Source organism: Rhinocladiella mackenziei (genome assembly GCF_000835555.1).
Source record: "Rhinocladiella mackenziei CBS 650.93 unplaced genomic scaffold supercont1.5, whole genome shotgun sequence".
Lineage (NCBI taxonomy): Eukaryota > Fungi > Ascomycota > Eurotiomycetes > Chaetothyriales > Herpotrichiellaceae > Rhinocladiella > Rhinocladiella mackenziei.
In genome coordinates, this window is record NW_013550600.1 from 920,494 (window position 1) to 940,601 (window position 20,108).

The window sequence follows — 20,108 nt, forward strand, 5'->3', positions numbered from 1 at the left end:
CTTTTGTCTGAGCCTTCGAGCCCTTTCGTCTGTCAACGTCAGTCGCACACATTTCGGTTCTCACAGCAGCGTAAGACTTCCTCTTGCGGAAGTCTTAAAACAACCTCCCTGATTTTTCAGGAAAAGCTGCGATCCAGGCCATTTCTCTGTAGGAATGGACAAGAGACCTCGTTCTCTATTCACATATTGTCCTTCGCGAACAAATCTCTTCCAGAGGCCTTCGTATTTTTGACGCGAACTATTTCTATGACGTCAATCACGTGATGCTCAATGCATTTCACATGCCATCCATTGCATTAGGTATCGGTTATGATAGTCAGATGGAGTCATCTCTCAACGAAACAGATATATTGAAGGCAAAAAGACCGTAGCTAGTCTGAGAGAAGAAGGGGTAAGGATTTTGATCAATTTTCATGCCTTTCATTCAATTTGAATACCAATTCTATGCAGTATTCCGGTAAAGACTCTATCAAATATACATTTGAGTCGAGAAAAATAGGCCCAAAGACAATCACTCCCACTGAAAGAGCTGGTTTGCTGGTGTGTTTCAAACTGGGGAAGTGTTTTGCGGTGTTGGACTAGACGGGACAGGTCTGAAGTGGTGCGCAACAACTATGCTTGTGATCTCTCCCTGGAGAACAATTTCACTAAAGCTTGCCATGGGAAAGGAAGCTCGGATGTCTCGCCGGTCGGTTTTCCTCCACCGTACTTATCAGGGTATCAAATGCGGTTATGAGTTGATCATCTGTACAAAACCCAAAAGTTTTCGCCGAAACAACTGACGTCGAACACGAGAGGAGACTGAGACAGATATGGTGCTTATTTGCTGGTCTTCTCCTGAACCGCTTCTTTGGCCCCTTCTTTCTTAGACCGAAGGACGGCACTGATATATTTGAGGATATCGGAGCTCATGATCAGGGAAGTGGTGATGACAGCCTTGCCGCCAGCCACGTAGCCTTCTCCGCCACACTTCTTGTATTCCTCGTTGTATGTGCTCAAAGCCCAATCCTTGGTAGTATGGGCTGTTTCCAGAGGCCAATTGAGGTAGTTCATAATTGTGCTCTGGATCTCCTTTGTCTCGGATTTGACAATGGGCACCTTCTTGTCGAACTTTGTGAGGAATTGGTCACCAAGCTCATCGGCTTTGGTCACATAGGGCTTTGCGTAGGCAGTTGGGGTTTCGAAGTAATGCAAGGTAGGCTTGACGAACTTGACGTAGCCGGCATTGGTCAAATCGATCGATTTGGCACCATAGGGATTCCCCTTGATGGTGGTAATGGAGTCTGACACAATCGGGTAGGAGGCGAGATGCTGGAAGAAGAAGTCGTGGTCAGTAATCACATCAATTGGGCAGGAGAATGCAGGGAGGACAGGGAGCGCAAAGTGGGCTTGTACGCCTACCGAGAGGAATGCGGAATGAGGCTTGTCGCCGTTAACGGTAGTTTCACCCATTGTGCTGGTTGGAGTGTGAGAGGCAAGACTAGGAAGTATCAGCAATTTGTCGTAGGAGAGGCCGATAGAATGTACGACGACGAGAGATTGGCAATGGATGAGGGGTTATCAACGATGGGGTGATATTCGGGAAAATATTTTGTTGAGGATGGCAAAAGAAGGAAGAGAGCTTTGTTGCATATCGGCAAGCGGGGAGAGTGGAGGAAAGAGCATGTGAAAATGCGGGTGGACTCACATTACCAAATGAGAACTGGGAGTGGTACAGAAGTAATCGTCATGTGCTGCTAGGAAAGATAAAGTAAAGAAAGGATGAAAGCGTACAAGAAGAGGATGAGTGAGAGAATTAATTATGATGTCCTGATTCTGGTTGCCTCCCTCGCTGGCGTTTCCGGTTTTTCCTGTTGAGCTTTGCTGGGCAGCTGGCAACAGGCGTGATTTCATCCTTTTGGGGCCAAGGTTGACATGTGAAAGCTACGCCCCTGCAGCCTGCACTGGGACTAACCCTAGTGACTCGAGTAATCCAGCATCCAATGCCAGCTAGGTGCCAGTGTCAGTGTAGCATCTGTCGTTTTATCCCCCAGAAATTAGCTGTCGAGGCGGAGATCCAAGAAACTGACCGGCATGGTGTTTTTCTCCGTCTCTTCGTTGTCCACTGTTGAACTATCACGATACTTGAATTCTACGCTCCCTTCCACCGTATGGCCGCTCCATGCAGACTCGTGATCGCCTCGTGTTCTTTGTTCAGACCCTGAATAAAAGGACCACATGCTCGGAATGACAGCGAGGGTAGAGCACGTGAGAGGCAATGAGAATCAGCTATGCTGTTGAGAGATATTATTGTCCCTATGTCGAATCAAATCAAATTTCTTCTTTCCTGTCAATTTAGCCCTCCTCGTTATGTTGCCTGATATATCACGGGCATTCACGGGGGTCGGTGTTCGGAGCCTTATCTGAAGTACTAGCCTAGTCAGGAGCTCTTTCGGTGAGGTCAACTCGTTCATGGAAGAGCTCATTGATTGCGACAGGGGTCAGCCAGACGACATTCCTGTCAGACAACCAGGGTGATGAAACGGATCGAGCATGTGAAAAATTCCATCTTCGATACTAGTCGCGATCGCACATGCAAGACCTTCCTTGACCCTCGAACCCCAGGATCTGTACTCCATACATGATCCACAGATTTCGCGGGATACGTGACGACAACTACGCCTTTGAAGGCAGCACCATGCATTCTTTGTGCAAACCGGGCGGAACGTTCCCAGCCGTTGTAGAATTGACATCATACCGATATCAGCAGGAGAGGTGGAGTTGATACCGCGATACGGTGCCAACAAAAATTCGTTGGGTTGTGCTGCACCTGCAAATTTCCGTAGTCGCGAATCTTCCTACTCTGGTACAAATAGACGTATTTAGCAATGACCCTAGTCTACCGCATAAAGACATGTGGTTCGGTTGATCTGTGGCAAGCATGTGAAGTTCTATGTATGCTCCGCCCCCGTTTGGGAGAAGTCTTCGACGAAACAGATGTCAAATTGTCAATCCATCATTCATATCTGTCCTTCAAAAATTCGAGGAATAAGATACTGAGACGGTGAGCTCTGCGACTCATGCAAGAACTTAGTCCTGCCCGTCTTCATTCACCAATCCCAACATCCTCTGGCGACGCTACGCCACAAGCCAGGGAGTCATGTTCAGATAAAATTTTCCATGGTGCGCTAAGTGAGCAGGCAGAAATAAAGGGGGAGAAACTTACTGGCACGCGGATAATCTTTCTTCCGGTTCCGATAAAATCTGTTGAATATTCGCTACTCATGAAGAGGACTACTTTGAGAAGTATCAAGACTGCAAATCCAGGACTTCCTGTCAACTTCACTTTTCAAATGGCTCCGCGTTATTTCAATCAATAATCGAGGCCAATTTAATGTTCAGAAGCTTTAAGATGAGTTGCGGTGTCGAAATAACGAAAGGACTTCCTTCTTTCCCACATCCGCCTGGCTGAAAATTCTAGGCTCTGCAGTTCACAATGCCAACCCAAATAGAAACCGACCAACCCAGTGATGGAGCAGCTGCCCTCATTCTGGCAAGGCTGAGCCAAGCGAAATTTGATCCTATTGACTTTCTGAATGAAAGCCTTCCCACTATCAACTTGTCTTCACAATCGCAGACACCAAAGACGAGCCGGGCCGCTCATATTCAGAGTGCCTCTACCGACTCCCTCGCACTGCTTTCCTCTCTCAATGCCCACAACATACGTGCCTCCTCTGATTTGTCATCCCTGACAGACGAGATTATACGCAGTGGGAATCGCCTTGTATATGAGGTGGAAGTACTTCGTGGCGATGTGAATGGGCTACATGAATTGTTGACCGAGTCGTTGCAGGATGATATTGGCCATTTTGTTCAGGAGGAGGTGGTCGATGGAACACCAGAAAATGCACCCCAAGTGACCGAAGGCAACAATGGGGCAGCAACGTCAAATGTGACAAATGAGCCAGATTTCATGATCCAATTGCGGCTGCTAGGAAAAGTCAAGGTACGCCTTGAGTCGGTGATCGCCATCTTTGGTGAAGCGATGAAATGGCCCATGCCTCCCTCAGAGCTGTCGATGGCATCCTCTCTGATCTCTGTCTCCTCCCCAGAGCTAGGGATGCAAAGTACGGCGGAAGACGACAAGGCTCGCGAGATCTTAAAAAGCATCAAGGAAGAAATAATCGATTTGCTTGGCTCTGATGCCGGAGGGTACGCCGGTTTGGAAGCAGCTTCACAAAGAGTCGAGGAGTACAGGCAACTGGCAATGCTCTGGAAGGGAACAGGTGAGGAGAAAGCGAGAAACAAGTTCGTGGACAGCCTGGCAAAAGTTGTAGAAGACAGGAAGAAAGCCCTAGACGGGCGAGCGACTCCTCGACATGCCCGGCCAGACGGCACCCGTCGATCCAGCTCAGCGATGGGAAGAAATCCAAAGCTTTCGAATGAAGGCGGCGGTGCGGCAGGATTGTTCAGGAATTTGCAGCGATTGAAGGATGATCTCTATCTTGAATGAGCATTAGAATCATTGTGGGGGAAGGCGAACATGGGCTTCCCGACAAGACCATTGAGTATGTGCAAATAGCATCCTGGCAATTATCCATCGATCTTGTGTGAGTGATTCAATCTTAGCCATCCGTCTTGGGTATGGGTCCTGCGAATTGAAGTTCTCACATGTAGTAGCAATCAATGCAGACATATTTTTGGAATCTCGTGCTTGATCATTGTTTCGGAATGTTCTCTGTCGCCCTGTTGACGAGAAAATCGAAATCCTCATGCCTTGCAATCGCCATAAAATGCCAACCTGAACAACTTTTGTTCCACACCCGGTCTAAAACCTCAGCGGTGTAAAGAACCATCTGTTCTTCCCGCTCAGGTATCTCTCCTCCAGTGCCTTCTTCACGTTCTTTTTGGCATCCTCTCTCTGGGAAACTTCCTTGAATGTGTCGTTTGAGATCACGTTTTTCAATCCTTCCAGCTCCAATGTGTATCGAGTGGGCATGATGTGGTTGTAGTTGATCATCTTGATGAAAGGCTTGACTTTGGATCGCTTCTCGACCCGTTTCTTGCCCATGCGACGGGTGACTTTGGAGGGATATCGCTCGATTCCTGCGACGAGGGCGTACGAGAATGGGTGTGCTTTGGTGCCTGAATCCATTGGTTGGATGATGACAACCTAAAATTCCAGTCAATTGTGATCTTCCTTCGCTCATGGGTTCTTGGTCTGGAGTCGGTGTCGTTGTCGTACCTTCTTTCCGGCATATCGGCCTCGGGTGACAATGGCTACGCGGCCGACCTTGAGGACTATTTGAACGGTCAGTGATCTGTTCTACCGGTTAGAGTAATGCATGACACCTTACACTTCATCTTGAAGCCAGACACTTGAACTGAGAATAGTCACTCCACGACGTAGAAGCGAGATAATGAAAATGAATTTTGAGAACTTTGAAGACTTGGCAAAGGCGCAATGTGTGGAGGGTTCTGATTGGTGGAGGTGGAACATCACCGTGCTAGTATTAAATCAGTCTAGCTTTATTTACATCAACCTAAACGGTCAACTTTCTCGCCGTCCATCATTTCGCTACCTTGCCAGGACCAGAGCACTACCATACATTTTCTTGCGTTGAATTTTGTGTTGTTGTTTCTGGAGTTCTATCGAGTTTGCACTATTGGCACAGGACCAATACTGGCGCATCATGAGTATTGAGCACTCATTTTAATTGTCAGCATTCTTGAGAAAAGCCTTTTCCCCCCACATAAGGCATTGACCATGTCGACTCTCTCAACCAACTCACGAGACGCCTCTCGGGACCGTGCTGAGTCTCGAATGGTGAAGCATCAACAATCATTTTCAGAGTCGGGAAGGAGCTCGGTGCCCATGTAAACCCTTGGTTTCAGTCAACCCGAAGCATCTAGAATACTGACAACCGGCACAGGTGGGATAGCTCGGATCCTGATAGAGCACCTCCACCACTTCCATTGAACCCGGGGGCGTCAGGAAGCCCCATAACTCGATCTAATACGTCGAAGCGCATCGACGAAGCTGCTGCTCTCATTACAGCCCGAGCGCGAGAGAATGCACCTAGCTCCTACACTTCCAACCCTCCTCCTGTATCACCCGACAGAAACATCATGAAGGCACAAAATAGGCGAATGCAAAATATTCAAAGTTCCAGTGTGAGCAGATTGAGTGATTCCCTGGAAAGACGATCTCCCGACAAAGGACTTCGCACGGCAAAGTTTGTGGATTTTGAAGACTTTCACAGTAGTAGATCGTCTGATCGAAGCCCAACACGAACCAGAGCTGAGACACCGACACCTGCAGACCGAAGTACGGGCAGGTCGAAGGAGATTGAGAATACACCGCCCGGGTCAAGCGTGCTGGCGTTGCAGACGATAAGAAATAGGCAAGATGCAACGCCCCTGCGTGATATCGCAAATGGTGCATTACCGCCAGGCCAATCGTCATTTTCCTTTGATGCTCTGTCTTCCCAGATTTTGAGTTTGACAAGCATCGTCACAAACGTCCAAAAGGAAATGATGAACCTCAACAAGAGAAGCAAGGATAACTACGGTGACCTGATGAGTCTCAAAGAAGCAACCACCTCGAGAGACGAGGACATCCGCCAAAGTCTGCGAGACCTCGTCGCCGGGCTGGAAAATAAATTCACGAACCTCGACGCTCGACTTCTTTCTGCACCAGACGCGGGCCGATCCCCACCGAATCTTGGTCTCTACCTCGACGACAAAGCACACAACGGCTCTCCACGATCAAAGAGCTTTGGGCTGCCGCGAATTGGCAGTCCCTCCAGCTTCTCGGTAGCGCTGGATCGAGACTTGACGGCTTCGCCCTCCATTGCCTGCGTCGATGGAGCAGCAAGCATTGCCCTTCTGGAGAAAGTACTTCGAGAAATGGCTACTCGTGAAGGACAAGAAAAAATCATGAACACGCTTGAGGCAGTCAAATCACAAGCGCTCGTACGTTCGCCATCCGTGGTGCCTTCCCAACCGGCCATCGATCCGGCCATGATGTCTAAGCTGGAGGATATCTTGATGTTTATGAAGGATATGAGAGAAGAATCCGGGTCGAGAGCTTTGGTGCGGTCTACGGGCAATGAAAACAGTAAAGGGCCCTCAAACCTGGACCTATATCTTGACGGAGAATCCAGAGCAGGAGCTCTGGCCAAATCAAAGTCTGGCAACGAAGGAAGATCATCCATGTCCGGGTCCGATCTTGCCCACGAGGAGGTGACGAAAATGTTGAAAAGCGTCAAACAGTCACTGGTCCAAGGAGGGGGCCTTACAAACGAAGTCAAAGTTCTTGTCCGCGAATTGCGAGGAGAAGTGCTGGGAATGGGACGTGAGATTGCGAAGAAATTGGAACAGACCACCGCTTCGAGCAAGGCAACCGATTCAAACTCTCGAGCTGCTCTGCAAGCCGAAGTGGGCGCGATCGTCCAGCAAGGCCTCGCCGAATTGAAGGAGCACATGCATCATATCGTGAAAGAAAATCGACGTCGCTCCATGGAGCATACCCGATCTCCGACTGATACTCAAGAAATCGTTCGAGCAGTTCGTGGCGTGCTGGCTGAGCTCCCTCGGCCTCGTGAAAAACCGATTAGAGATGCAGCTGCGGAGAGGGAAGAATTGCTGGCAGCTGTCAGAGAGGCGTGGGAAGATTGCAAACCAGAAATATCTCTCGAGCATTTTGGACTCGAGCGCGATGAGATCCTGGAGACTTTGAAGGAAGGTCTCAAGTCCTTTCAGCCTCAGCAACCCACGGCAAGGGATGCGGGTGCCACATATGAAGATGTCCTTGAAGCTGTCCGGAAAGGCCTGGCCGACTTCAAGCCACCTGAGCTCTCGGCCTCCGCAGGCGTCACCCAAGAGGACGTGGTAGCAGCGGTACGTCAGTGCTTGGAAAATTTTGAATGGCCGCGTCCACCGCCATCTCACCCACAAGAGAGTGAGTTGACTCGGGACCATGTCTTCGAGGCTGTCCGTGAGGGATTAGCACAACAGGAAAACGTGTCCAGAGACGACGTTGTCGGCGCCGTTCGAGAAGGACTGTCCCACCAGGAACCGGTCTCGAAAGAAGTCGAGTTCAATCGCGAGGACCTCTTTGATGCGATCAAGGCTTGTCTGGAAGGCGAGCATAATCCTCTGGGCGGGATGGGAGAACGAGTCATTGAGGCGATGCACGAATTTCTCAGCAGCATGAAAACAGAATTCCAACAATACTCCGCCGCCAGTGGCAAAGACACGGAGCAGGTCCTCGATGCTCTCAAAGATGGTCTTGAAGATCTCAGAGCCGACATTGAGAGCTATGTAGACCGCGCAGCCGACGTTACAGGCAAGGACGAAATCATCGACACGGTCAAGGCGGGATTTGCGGCCATGCAAGCAGATATTGACAAAGGCTTCAGTGGTCGCGGCCCCGGGGCACCCCACACCCCGGAACTTCTTGATGCGATGGAGAAAGAATTCGAGCATCTTCGAGAAACGATCAGCAAGAGCATGGCCCGGAATAGCGTGCTCTCAGAGAAGGACGAAATTCTAGAAGCCATTCGTGACATCTCCGACGACCGTCGATCGGCTCTCAGTAGCAACAGCGAAGACATCGTCCGGCTTGTCAAAGAAGAACTGGAGCATATGCGAACGGCTCTTGCAGGGACTTTGATCAAGAGCGGGTCGTCATTGGATCGTGATGAGGTGCTGGAGGTCATCCGTGAAGGTCTGGAGTCGTCTCGAGCAACACACAAAGTTGATGGGAATGAAAGCATTCTGTCTAACACCAGTGAGTTGCTTGACGCTTTCCAGGATGGAGTGGATGGCATCAGGGCCGATATCCAGAAGTTGACCGATCGCCCGGTGGATCTGAGCACAAGCTATGAGATTCTCGATGCCTTGAAAACCGGGGTCGAGGACATTCGCTCGGACATTTCCCGTCTTCATGACAAGCAAAATGAAGGATCCGAGGCGGGAACGGCCAGAGGCCAGGAAATGGTGATTCATGATCAAAATCGTATTTCGACCGAAATTGAAGGATTGAAGGTGATGATCACGCAGTTGAGAATCAAGGTTGAAGCTCTGGACGGAATGGCCGCGCCACCCGCGCCGACGGAGACACGAATACACAAAGACGACATGAACGAGATTTACGATGCCATTCGCCAAGTCGAGGAGTCGGTTCATCGGTCTCAGGCGGAGGAGATTCACCTGCACAAAGATGATTTAGATGGATTATACACAGCCATCAACCAGGTCAACGTCGCCGTAAACCAAGTTCGAGATGCTCCCGCACCGGAGGCGGTTCTCTCCGAGAATGCCGCTTGCAAGGAAGACACCGACGCCATTGAGACTTTGTTACGGAACGTGAAAGCCAAGCTTGATGAAGTCCTTTCGCCTGATTTGGAACCTCTCGCAAAGTCGACTCAGGTCGATTCCCTGGAATTCACCCTGAAAGACGTCAAGGCTGCCGTGGACGAGCTCGCAGAACGTGCTGGTGAATCTTCTAGCAAGGAAGACTTCACCCTTATCGAGTTGATATTGAAGGATGTTCAGAGCAGCATGGAGGAATTCAAGTCCAAGTTAGAAGGAATTAGCAGCGAGGAAGGGTTGCTCAACAAAACGGAACTGCAGGTTGTGGAGACCCTCTGCATGGACATCAAGACCCAAATCGAAGATGTCAAACCTCCCGATCTCAGCTCACTGCCCAGCAAGGACGATATCACCGACGTGAAGAATGACCTGAAGGCTTTCCGAGAACAATTCGAGGCCGACAATGGGCTCACCGCCCAAGCTTTCGAAGCCCGAAAGATCGAGCATGGTGGGTTGGCGACGAAAATCGACGAGGTCAAGAATGTGATCGGAGACTTGCGAGACGAGCTGGTTGAGAAGGTGGAAGGCAGCGCAGAGGGCATTGTCGAACTGAACAAAGTCCTTGGGATGCATCACGATGATATGAGCAAATACGCCACGGCTTCCAGCATCACAGAGATGTCAGACATGATCAAGAGCGAGCTCCAGCGGCACATGGAGCATCATGCAGGCAGCAAAGCCGAAATGGAAGAGCGTGATGCTACGCTATTCACCAAGCACGAGGAGACAGGGGCCGAACTCAAGTCCGCCATTGAAGAAAAATTCAACGCCTTGATGACCAAATATGACGATGCCCAGCTGGCAAGCGATGCCAAACTGAGTGCCCTGGAAGAGCGAGATAGTGCCCATCTCGACGCAACAAACGGAACGAAGGCGGTCGTGGATGATCTGAAGTCCCTCATGGACACCCTGGGCTCGACAGTCACCGAAACCTGTGAGCGGGTGTCGGAGGATTCAAAGACTGTGTTCAGCTCCATTGAAGAGACCAACTCCAAGTTGGATAATCTCCACACGTCCAATGCGTTTGAGCACGGTGTGACCCGGGAGGAGGTTGCAAAAGCATTGGCAGCAACAACGAGATTGGAAGGCTCCGTCACAGAACATCAGCCAGCGGTCCTCACAGCCATTCGTGAGGTTCTGGGAGTGGTCAGCCAACACTACGAACATTCTCAGCAACAAACCGAGAGCTTCGCCCGAGCCACCGAAGAGATCAAGTCGGGTGTCGACTCCATCCCCGCCGCCATTCCACCCCTGTTACCGGCGTTGCCAGCAGCACCGTCAAGTCCGACCGTTGCGTCGGACCCACCCGCACAGAAGGAGTATGACGACACCGAAGTTCATAACAAGCTCGACCGACTTCTGTCTCATGCGACCGTGGCCAAGGAAATCTTTGCCGGCATTGAAAATCATCACAAAGACACTCGTGACGCGTTGGCCACCATGTCCAAGCTCGACCAGATTCACGAACAGGTTATGTCAACAGCCGCAGAAATTGCCAGCATGGTCACCACCCAGGCCAGGCTGATGGCAGAACACCATGACTCCAAAGTGGCTGAGGCAACGGAAGCGGCCATTGCTTTGGAGAAGCGGACCGCACAAAAGGAGAAGGTGGAAGCAGACATCGTTGCCCTCAATGACGAGAAGAATGCTCTCATGGAGTCCATGGCGAAGTTGAGGCGAGAACAGGAGGAGCTCAGTGGGCAGACCAAAAGACTGACTCGAGACGTGGCGAAACTGGAGACGGCATTGCACATTCGCCATGAGGAAATGCGTGACATGAATGCAAGAGCCGAAGTGCTCGAACGCCGAATCCTTGAGGGGCTGGTCAACCAGGCGCGATCGGTGAAGAAATCAAGGCCCGTGATCAAGAGCAAAATTAGTCCTGCCGAACGAGATGCATCGATGAATCTCAAGCGTGCGCCCAGCACGACGAGCACCTTGACGGCGAGGACGTCAATTAAAGACGGAAATCCAGCCATCGGCGGTGCTGTTGGCATGGCATTGAAGAAGAGAACACCGCTAGGCTCCAATGTCAAGGCAACCTCGACTCCCCGAACATCGACCGTCGACCGACGTATTCTCAGCACAAGTCACGTTACAGGAAATCGTGGTCGAAATACCCCGGATATGGCCCTCATGCTAGCACCAGTTCCGAAATCGACAGGACTAGTTAGTCTGAAACGAAGTCAGTCCGTCAAAAGTAACCCTAGCAGCTATCTCAATGGGAGAAAGGCCAGCTGGAACGGTGTTTCTTCCGACCTGACGGACAAGGAAAACCAGAGTGTCGTCCGGGAGGAGAGCGGTGACGACGCTGACAGTGATGCCAGCACGGAGAGAAGGACCAGTTTCGGTACGAGCGTCATGTACACCGACAGTATGCTATATGGGACGGGCAGCACACTAAGTGAAGAGACGAGACGGTCAATGAGTTGTGCAAGCAGCATTATCGGCACAGTCAATGGTCAGACCGACAGCATCGCAGAGGAGGATGAAGAACCGGCCGAGGACGAGACACCAACCGCCATGGTCCTGCATGAACCCCCCGGAGATGCCAGCAACGTCAACACCGGTCGGGATAATTCGATGGCTCTGACTATATTCGACGGGTTGGACACGCCGAACGTGGGTGGTGTTGATGGGTCAACCGAACTCCAGCCTCCTCCTGCCATCACCGAAGAGGAGCTGAAGTATCATGGCAGTGACAGCGGTCTCGGGACTGAACCGTTGACGAGCGGGACGGGGGAACGTGTCGGGGAGGCACAGGAGTACTTTCAGATGACGGCGCAAGAGATGCAGACTTGAATCTGGAAAAAGGGATTGACTGATGGAAAGCTTGCTTGGATGGTGTTTAGGTTGCTTGGATCTGTGAACGAGCGTTTTCAAACAGGTTAGAGAGAACGAAGACAGTGGGAATTGAACATTGAACACCGGGCATGGATGAGGTAGTCCAAATATGAGATGAGGTTTGCCTTTTCACGAGTTTGGCCCGATGAATGGTGAATGAACCTCATTGATTACGTCGAGAGGAGGATACTTTTGTAGACAAGTTGGCCAGACGGTGTCACAGTGCGGCGCTAACTGGTTTGAAATGGAGGCCTCCCAAAGTGGTAGCGTGATGTCTTTCCCCAACAAAAATCAATCCTTTGGTGCCGTTATTCCTTTCGAACCCTCGAAGATGGGGCGTTGTCACTCATCTCGACTTCGTCTTCACCACTACCACATCCTTCTCTTCCGATATCACAAGTTTCATGATACCGCGAAAGACCTAGACGACTCATCGCTCAATTCAGCGCACGTGTACACGCCTCCTTCGCAGAATGATTGATCCACTCCCCCCTCCACCTCCGTGGCTCGTCGAATTGGTCAAGCCCTTCTGCGACGCCCTCTACCTTCCCACTCTCCCTTACCATATCCACGAAGTCGTCTTGGCCTTTGTCCTGTATCAAACAACTCAATCGATCATATCGCCTCTCCTTTCGTCCTCTCTCTTCCCAGGGATCTATCCCAAGCTCACGCGACGGACTCGGGTCAATTGGGATGTGCACGTGGTGTCTCTCGTCCAGTCGTGCCTGATCAACGCACTCGCGTTATGGGTCATGTTCAAGGATCAAGAAAGATACGATATGAAAGATAGTGCGGTCGAGCGCATATACGGGTATACCGGGGCGTCAGGACTGATTCAGGCCCTCGCAACGGGATATTTTGTCTGGGATATTGTCGTGAGCACCAGATATCTCAAGATCTTCGGTCCTGGGATATGGGCACACGCAGTGACTGCCTTGTCAGTCTTCTCCCTGGGTTTTGTTGGTTCCCCCATTGGCACCATCCACTCGTGCAATGAATGCAGCTAACGGGTAGATGCAGAGACCCTTTTGCAATTACTACGGACCGGTGTTTATCCTCTACGAGTTGTCGTCCCCTTTCCTCAACGTCCATTGGTTCTGCGACAAGCTCAACATGACCGGATCGAGACTGCAATGGTGCAATGGAATGGTTCTCCTAACCGTGTTCTTCTGCTGTCGTTTGTTGTGGGGAACATATCAGTCTCTGCGGGTCTACCAGGATGTGTGGCACACTTTGCATCTGAACACCACGGCTCCCCTGATCCGCGACGCCCATGACTCTCCCCACTCTTTTATTTTTGTTCCCAGAGACGGTCAGTTGTGCTTGGGTGACATGAGTTGCATTGCGGCGCAATCGGAAGTCATGAAATTTACGAGTGCTCATACGCCAGCCATCCCCGCCTGGCTCGCCGGTGTGTACCTGACTTGCAACTTGGTTCTCAACACTCTCAACTTCTACTGGTTCGGCAAGATGATCGAGACGGTACGCAAGAGATTCGAAGGCAAGCCTCATGACGAGTTCCCTCGCGAACGAGAAAGGAAAATTAGCGTGGTTGAGGAGATGGCGACCGAGCTCGACTATGAGACGCTTTCCGGGCCCAAAACGCCTTTGGAGGAAAAAGCCGATGCTCTGGCAAAGAGCTCGGCGGTATCTGACGGATCCACTCAAGCCAAAAAGCGATAGAAGAGGCCGATCTATTGCAAACTGGGAGTGTACTTTGGATTCCTGGAGCCCGCCATTGGTTTGGGCTCACCATGGGAAAGGCCTTTGAAACATAACAATTTAGTTCGGGGAGGCTGCGCGATAGTTGGCAAGGGGGTAGTCTTAGAAGCTGGACCTTTTTACATTCCAGTCCGGATGGAATACGTTCGTGCTTTCGGTAGTACGTACATCAGTACCGTGGCATCTAATCTTATCTGGGAACCCGCATCATCCCGCATCAATGGCTTGGCGCGGCCCGTTGCCCAATCGACGAGGCTGCAAAACATTCGGTTTCCAAACGCCTTGCCATCACGCTTCGGCCAGGGGTCGGCCCGTACTCAGCTTGTTCCACGGCAAAGGATTGCCACATTTCTATGCCGCAGAATCGTCTGCGTTTCCACCACCGATACCTAATCAAGAGTTCGCAACTGAACGGGCGCACTCGTCCACAATGGCGTTCTTGTTTGGTGGAAGAGGGCGACAGAAGCCGCCCGCCGAGATCGCAAAATCGTTAAAAGACCTCCTCATGAGATTGGCCGACCCCACGCCGAATCCCAAGGTACGAACGTTTCCGAGCGTCTGATCACGGCGATTGATTCTCTATGCGCAGGTAGAGGAAGATGTCGCGAAGCACATGTCACAGATGAAATTGATTGTACAGGGAACACCTGGTCAGGAGGCACCCCTGCCCCATTGCTTCATGAGAAGCATCTTCTGACCAAGAAGCAGAAGTCGAATGCAGCCCCGAGCAAGTACATCAACTAGTACACTGCATCATACAAGAAGACATTCTCTTCGAACTCGCCAAATCCATCCGCCTCCTTCCCTTTGAAGCCCGTAAAGATGCCCAAATTATCTTCTCCCACATCCTCCGATTCAAGCCCGCCAACAACAACTCGTCCCAATCCGGCTCCTCTGACCCCTCTGCCATATCCTACCTCGTCCTCCAACGGCCCGAGATCATCGTCGAGTTATGTCGTGGGTACGAATATCCACAGAGCGCAATGCCCTGCGGAACGATCCTCAGACAGGCGCTGCAATATGATACAATCGCCGCAGTGATATTATATGACGAGTCTCGGCCCGGCGGCAAAGCCGTACAATTAAAAGACGTCGACGTCAGCCGCAAGCAGACCGGCAAAGGCCTGTTTTGGAATTTTTTCACCTGGATCAATAGAGGCAGTTTTGAAGTCAGCGCCGATGCATTCACGACTTTCAGGGTATGTCCAGTCAGGATCTCATCAGACCCACCACCTTTTGTTATATTCCCTCTTCCCCCGATCCAAATGGTATTGATTACCCTGACACTGTACCGGTGGCTAGGAAATCTTAACAAAACACAAACAACTCGTCTCACAATACCTGGCCACAAATTACGACCTCTTCTTCAAATCGCACTACAATCCAACTCTCTTACTATCCTCGTCCTACGTGACGAAGCGACAATCCATTAAACTGCTCGGCGAACTCCTGCTCGACCGCGCCAACTACGTTATCATGACCCAGTATGTGGCGAGCGGCGAGAACCTGAAACTCACCATGAACCTCCTGAAGGATGATCGCAAGATGGTCCAGTACGAGGCTTTCCACGTGTTCAAAGTCTTCGTCGCCAACCCGAACAAGAGCGACGACGTAAAGCGGATCCTGATCAAGAATCGAGGTCGACTGCTCCGGTTTCTCCCCGGGTTTCTCGAGGGACGCACGGATGACGACCAGTTCCTCGACGAGAAGAGCTTCTTGTTGAGACAGATTGAGAATTTACCCGAGGAAGGCGTCGAACAGGGGTCCGGCAGTGGGGACGGAAGTCAGGATCGCATTGGTGCCTGAGATGGATTTTGGGGGGGGAAACGGTGACAATTTTGATCCCCGGCAACATATGTCTTGTGACAGGTGCAGTGGAAGGAAAGCAACGGACGGCTTTTTGGTCGCATTCACTGGATCTTCCTAATCTATGGGTCTTCGTGAAAAATGCGGTATACATTGATCGGCGCATTGGGGGCAATCATATCGGGCCAGGTCATGCATATTACCGTATATATGTATCACCAAGACGCCAGGTCCCAAATCCAAATCCTCGCCATCGGCAGCAGCTAGCGAAGATATATTCAGTTCCTGTCTCGAGACTGTCATGAGAACGATGAAGATATGAATTAAGAATAATAACTTCATTCCCGATCAGAACTTCATCATTCAAATGTCCATCTTTTCTTCTAACCTGGGGAACAAGCGATATGGGCTTCGTCCGGTAACAAAATGTGGGAGCTGTTGCCCGGAGATTTGCTGAAAAGGTTTACTGCAGTGAGATGAAGACATGACGTCCCTCGTAGATCAACCCCCGTCACGAGCGCTGGACACAAACCAGAATACGTGATCTCTCTCGCACAGCCTCCGGGACTGGGGTTTCATGAGTAGGGTCCCAAGTGGCACGTATGCAACCTGCCTAATTCTGACCGTGCAATGACCGGATGTCCTTTCATCCTCGTCCCAAATTGAGACACCTGACGAGCGGCATCCGCACGCTCTCCGGGAGAGGATGCCCAAAGAATGGAGCAATGGCCACCTTGGTGACTTCCTGGAATAGCCCGCCGACTACAGCATCCTGCAGCTCGAGGCCAGTCTGTTTGAAGTCTGGGTAGGCATTGAGTTCGAGTAACCACACATTGACATCTTTGTCGATCAAGAAGTCAACGCCAAAGATTTCGAACCCATTCGGCAATGCTTGGAAATGGACCATTTGCTCACGAGCGGCAGCCTCGAACACCTCGCCAGTGACGTCACAGATTTGCTGGAATATGTCCTCTTTCCAATCGGCTCGCATTCCGGTTGAACTGAGGGTCCAGAAGCGGTAGACCGATGAGCTCTTGGTCGCTTCATCCTGAAAACAGGTGTTTGTCAAATGTTGTGCTAAGTCGACGATATCAGCGTCGTCAGCGCTAGATGGTGACTGGTACATCTTTGCCGCAAACAGGGCTAGCATTTCTCGGTACACATAGACTTTCAAGGCTCCAGCAGCCAAGACATATGCGCGTATGTGGAATTTCCGATGGCCGTATGAATCAAGGAGCAAGGGAGGGTCGATGTATGGTTGGGCAATGAAGTGTCTGAGTTGGGATGTCATTGCATCACCATTAGGGAGAACACCCTGGTGGTGCTCTGAAACGGCGTCGCCAATATCATTTTCATCCCCTTCTGCATCGGATTCGGGGGCATCCCCGCCCCATTCCTCGAAGATCTTTCGAAGTTCGTGCATCGTAGAGAACAGTCTAACGCCATTGCCGCCATCACTCATGCCTGGTTTCAAAATCCACCAATCTTTCGGTTCACGAGCTTCTTTCTGCTCATTATGTGCCATGCTCTCATTCAGATCCCACGCGTCCACCAGGGCTTCGTCTAGGAACTCCGCATAGTCCAACTCAAAATGTACGCAGGGCTTGAAATGCTTTGCTAAAATGCTATTAGGATGCTTGACCAGCCAACTTGACACGGTGTTTGACAGATAATGCTTGCGGATGAGAGCCTTTCGTATAACATAAGCGCACACGAGTGAGGTGTGTGGGTGTTTCATGACGTGCTCGAAGTCTAAGGACTCGTACGCTGTGAATTGCAAAACTCGGTCTGCCGGATCCAGCAAGTCCGTGAGGGAGGAAATAAGTCTGATCGGCGTGTTTTCAAGGCCATATAGTGCATCTAAAACAAGAGGTTGCACATATGCATCCGGGTAGTCGACCAATGCATGCAACGGGGCCGAGAGCTGAGCCGTTTCGCTATCCCAAGTACTTGGACGGTCTTTATCCCTGAATGGCTTGTTTCAGCAAGACCATCCAGCCCGAGAGAGCCAGGTGTTTATGGTCAACTTACTCACAGCTTGATTTCGCCAGTGTAGTGAGGCAGGTGCCAGAAGTTCGCCACTAATGGTGTGACCCTGTTCCGGTCAGTATGCACCAAACATCCATTTGTTTTTCTCTGGACTGACGTGACATGGCCTTGAAGCACCTCCCAACCGTCTCCCTTGCCCGCATCCAGGACGGACTTGCGAACGTCGGCAAAATTGGGCGACCATTTGAATTTGCGGTGGACTCGCTTCGGAACCGGTCTGCCGGCACCACCATTCGGTTCACCGCCTTCACGGATGATTTGCTCTTCCAAGTTCGGATCGTTCTCTTCTGCCTCTTCGGGTAACTCTTCAAAGGAGCTACCGCTGAGCCATTTGTTTTGGATCATCTCCGTATACACAATCTTCGTATTTTCGACGCCTTTTCGTACAGGAACATTGATGCTGTAGAGGTGGACGTCATCCGGCCATTCTCTCATCAACTTCTCGACAAGTTTGGTGCTCAGCCGAGAAGCGGCCGATATGATTTCGGGGTCGTGCTCTCGAGAGTCGAACGCATATGACAATGCAATGCTTCGCTTGCCACTCATGGCGCCTTCCATAGCGCCACCAATGGTACCACTCGAGAGAGCAAACACGGCTGTCGTGTTGCGACCATAATTGGGGCCACTGATGACAAGGTCAATCGGGCTTCTGTCTTTGAATACATGATGCAGGCCTATCTGCACACAGCTGGCGGGTGTCCCATCGATCAGGATCCATTCCTCTCTTCCATCGTTGAATGGACGATCACATGTGACGCCACCGTCCATCAGGAGAGTACCGGGCCGAAAGTAGCTTGGGGTCAAAGTTTGGCCAACAATATGAGCCTTTCCAATCCATGACCGCTGGACATGTGGGAGAACCACTGAGACTGAGTGGCCGGCGTCTTGAAGAGTCGACACCAGAGAGTGGACATACGGCGAGGATTGTTTAGACGGAGGACCGTCATCGTTGACGACCTGAACCAAAGGAATTAGTTGGTTTGGCTCAAGTCGTCGATGGCTCGGATACCCACAAGAATATGCATGTTGTAAAAGAAAGAGGAGATCTATTCGCGAAAGAGTCTAAAAGCCAGAAAATGCCCGAAGCACGTCTACCATTAAGAGTGAAGAGGATGCCAAAAGGAAAATAAGTTGAGAAAATTTGGTTCAGCAAAAAGCGAAGTATGTACAAAGTTCTGGTCACGTGCCTTGCTGTTGTCTCCGCGGCTAAACATCGGGAGAAGGGACACTCGACATAATCCAGTCAATGTCTCGGCCTTTGACTTGAAACAATCGCGACGTCGAAAATGCAAGATTATAGTCATCGGTCTCGGTCTCGGTCACCACATCGTCATGAGAGAAGACATCCGCCGTCACATCGATCTCGCTCCTCTTCCCACCACAGTAGACTTCTGCCGTTTGGAGCACGAGAGCTATCCCGCCACGATCTCGAAGTGTACCGGCCCATGTTCGCCCTCTACCTGGACATACAGAAACGATTGGACATCGAGAGCCTAGACGAGGACGAAGTGAAAGGCAGGTGGAAAAGCTTTGTGGGGAAATGGTAAGCGTCCCCATCTTTCACATCGAATCGCAGACCTAGCTCAAGGCGAACTAACATGCCAGGAATCGTGGAGAACTAGCGGAGGGTTGGTACGATCCCCACACCCTCGAGAAAGCGAAGGCCTCTGTTTCGAATGACGACGCCCATGGGAACGGTGGCGGCCGCACGGACGAAGACGGCGCCGAGTACGGGCCTGCCCTTCCAAGACCATTGGGGACATCCAAAGACACCGGACACAACGCCTCCCGCGGCCACTCAGCCACCATCCCCTCGATGCCAGACCTCCGGGCGCGCGACGAACAGGCCGAGGAAGATGCCGCTCTGGCTCGAGACAGATACCGAGAAGACCTCCGTCACCAACGGACTCTGGAACGCAAGTGGCAGAAAGAACGACTGGACGAGATATCGCCGCGAGCCGAGGCTGGCACGCGCGAGCGACAACTAGAAAAAAAGAAGGAAAAAGCCGAATCGAACCGGGCGTTTGCCGCATCTAAAGACGCCGGCGATGTGGTCCTGCGAGACGCCGACATCATGGGTGACGAAGACAGTCTGGGCGAGCTCAAGCGGATGCAGAAGGAAAACGAGAAACGGAAGAATGAGCGAGAGATCCGAAAGGAAGAACTTCTACGTGCGAGGCGGGCCGAAAGGGAAGCACGCCTCGCTGGTCTGAAAGAGAAAGAAGACCGCACGATGGCAATGTTCAAGGAAATAGCAAGAGCGAGATTTGGGGGAGGAACAGAATAATGACGAAACCCTTCCCCAATGTCCGGAATTTATTGTTATGAGA

At 51.2% G+C, this 20,108-nt stretch overlaps 8 protein-coding genes across 8 annotated transcripts; 5 read left to right on the plus strand and 3 right to left on the minus strand.

The window, feature by feature from the left end:
* Positions 1-819: 819 nt before the first annotated feature.
* Z518_06807 (uncharacterized protein) lies at positions 820-1,452 on the minus strand (the record flags this gene model as incomplete). Its single annotated transcript, XM_013414937.1, has 1 exon — positions 820-1,452. One exon carries the CDS (start codon positions 1,450-1,452, stop codon positions 820-822), a length of 633 nt encoding a protein of 210 aa, XP_013270391.1.
* A 2,023-nt stretch (positions 1,453-3,475) lies between these two features.
* Positions 3,476-4,492, plus strand: Z518_06808 (uncharacterized protein; the record flags this gene model as incomplete). The annotated part of the gene is made up of 1 exon (XM_013414938.1): positions 3,476-4,492. The coding sequence occupies one exon, from the start codon at positions 3,476-3,478 to the stop codon at positions 4,490-4,492; it is 1,017 nt and encodes a 338-aa protein (XP_013270392.1).
* A 315-nt stretch (positions 4,493-4,807) lies between these two features.
* On the minus strand, positions 4,808-5,343 carry Z518_06809 (uncharacterized protein; the record flags this gene model as incomplete). Its single annotated transcript, XM_013414939.1, has 3 exons — positions 4,808-5,152; positions 5,225-5,280; positions 5,337-5,343. 3 exons carry the CDS (start codon positions 5,341-5,343, stop codon positions 4,808-4,810), a joined length of 408 nt encoding a protein of 135 aa, XP_013270393.1.
* Positions 5,344-5,746: 403 nt separating this feature from the next.
* Z518_06810 (uncharacterized protein) lies at positions 5,747-12,159 on the plus strand (the record flags this gene model as incomplete). The annotated part of the gene is made up of 2 exons (XM_013414940.1): positions 5,747-5,856; positions 5,913-12,159. The coding sequence occupies 2 exons, from the start codon at positions 5,747-5,749 to the stop codon at positions 12,157-12,159; spliced, it is 6,357 nt and encodes a 2,118-aa protein (XP_013270394.1).
* A 515-nt stretch (positions 12,160-12,674) lies between these two features.
* Positions 12,675-13,884, plus strand: Z518_06811 (uncharacterized protein; the record flags this gene model as incomplete). The annotated part of the gene is made up of 2 exons (XM_013414941.1): positions 12,675-13,160; positions 13,222-13,884. The coding sequence occupies 2 exons, from the start codon at positions 12,675-12,677 to the stop codon at positions 13,882-13,884; spliced, it is 1,149 nt and encodes a 382-aa protein (XP_013270395.1).
* Positions 13,885-14,353: 469 nt separating this feature from the next.
* Z518_06812 (uncharacterized protein) lies at positions 14,354-15,729 on the plus strand (the record flags this gene model as incomplete). Its single annotated transcript, XM_013414942.1, has 4 exons — positions 14,354-14,461; positions 14,513-14,573; positions 14,629-15,122; positions 15,226-15,729. 4 exons carry the CDS (start codon positions 14,354-14,356, stop codon positions 15,727-15,729), a joined length of 1,167 nt encoding a protein of 388 aa, XP_013270396.1.
* A 646-nt stretch (positions 15,730-16,375) lies between these two features.
* Positions 16,376-18,803, minus strand: Z518_06813 (5'/3'-nucleotidase SurE; the record flags this gene model as incomplete). The annotated part of the gene is made up of 4 exons (XM_013414943.1): positions 16,376-17,696; positions 17,765-17,824; positions 17,876-18,735; positions 18,792-18,803. 4 exons carry the CDS (start codon positions 18,801-18,803, stop codon positions 16,376-16,378), a joined length of 2,253 nt encoding a protein of 750 aa, XP_013270397.1.
* Positions 18,804-19,064: 261 nt separating this feature from the next.
* On the plus strand, positions 19,065-20,065 carry Z518_06814 (uncharacterized protein; the record flags this gene model as incomplete). Its single annotated transcript, XM_013414944.1, has 2 exons — positions 19,065-19,321; positions 19,384-20,065. 2 exons carry the CDS (start codon positions 19,065-19,067, stop codon positions 20,063-20,065), a joined length of 939 nt encoding a protein of 312 aa, XP_013270398.1.
* Positions 20,066-20,108: the final 43 nt, after the last annotated feature.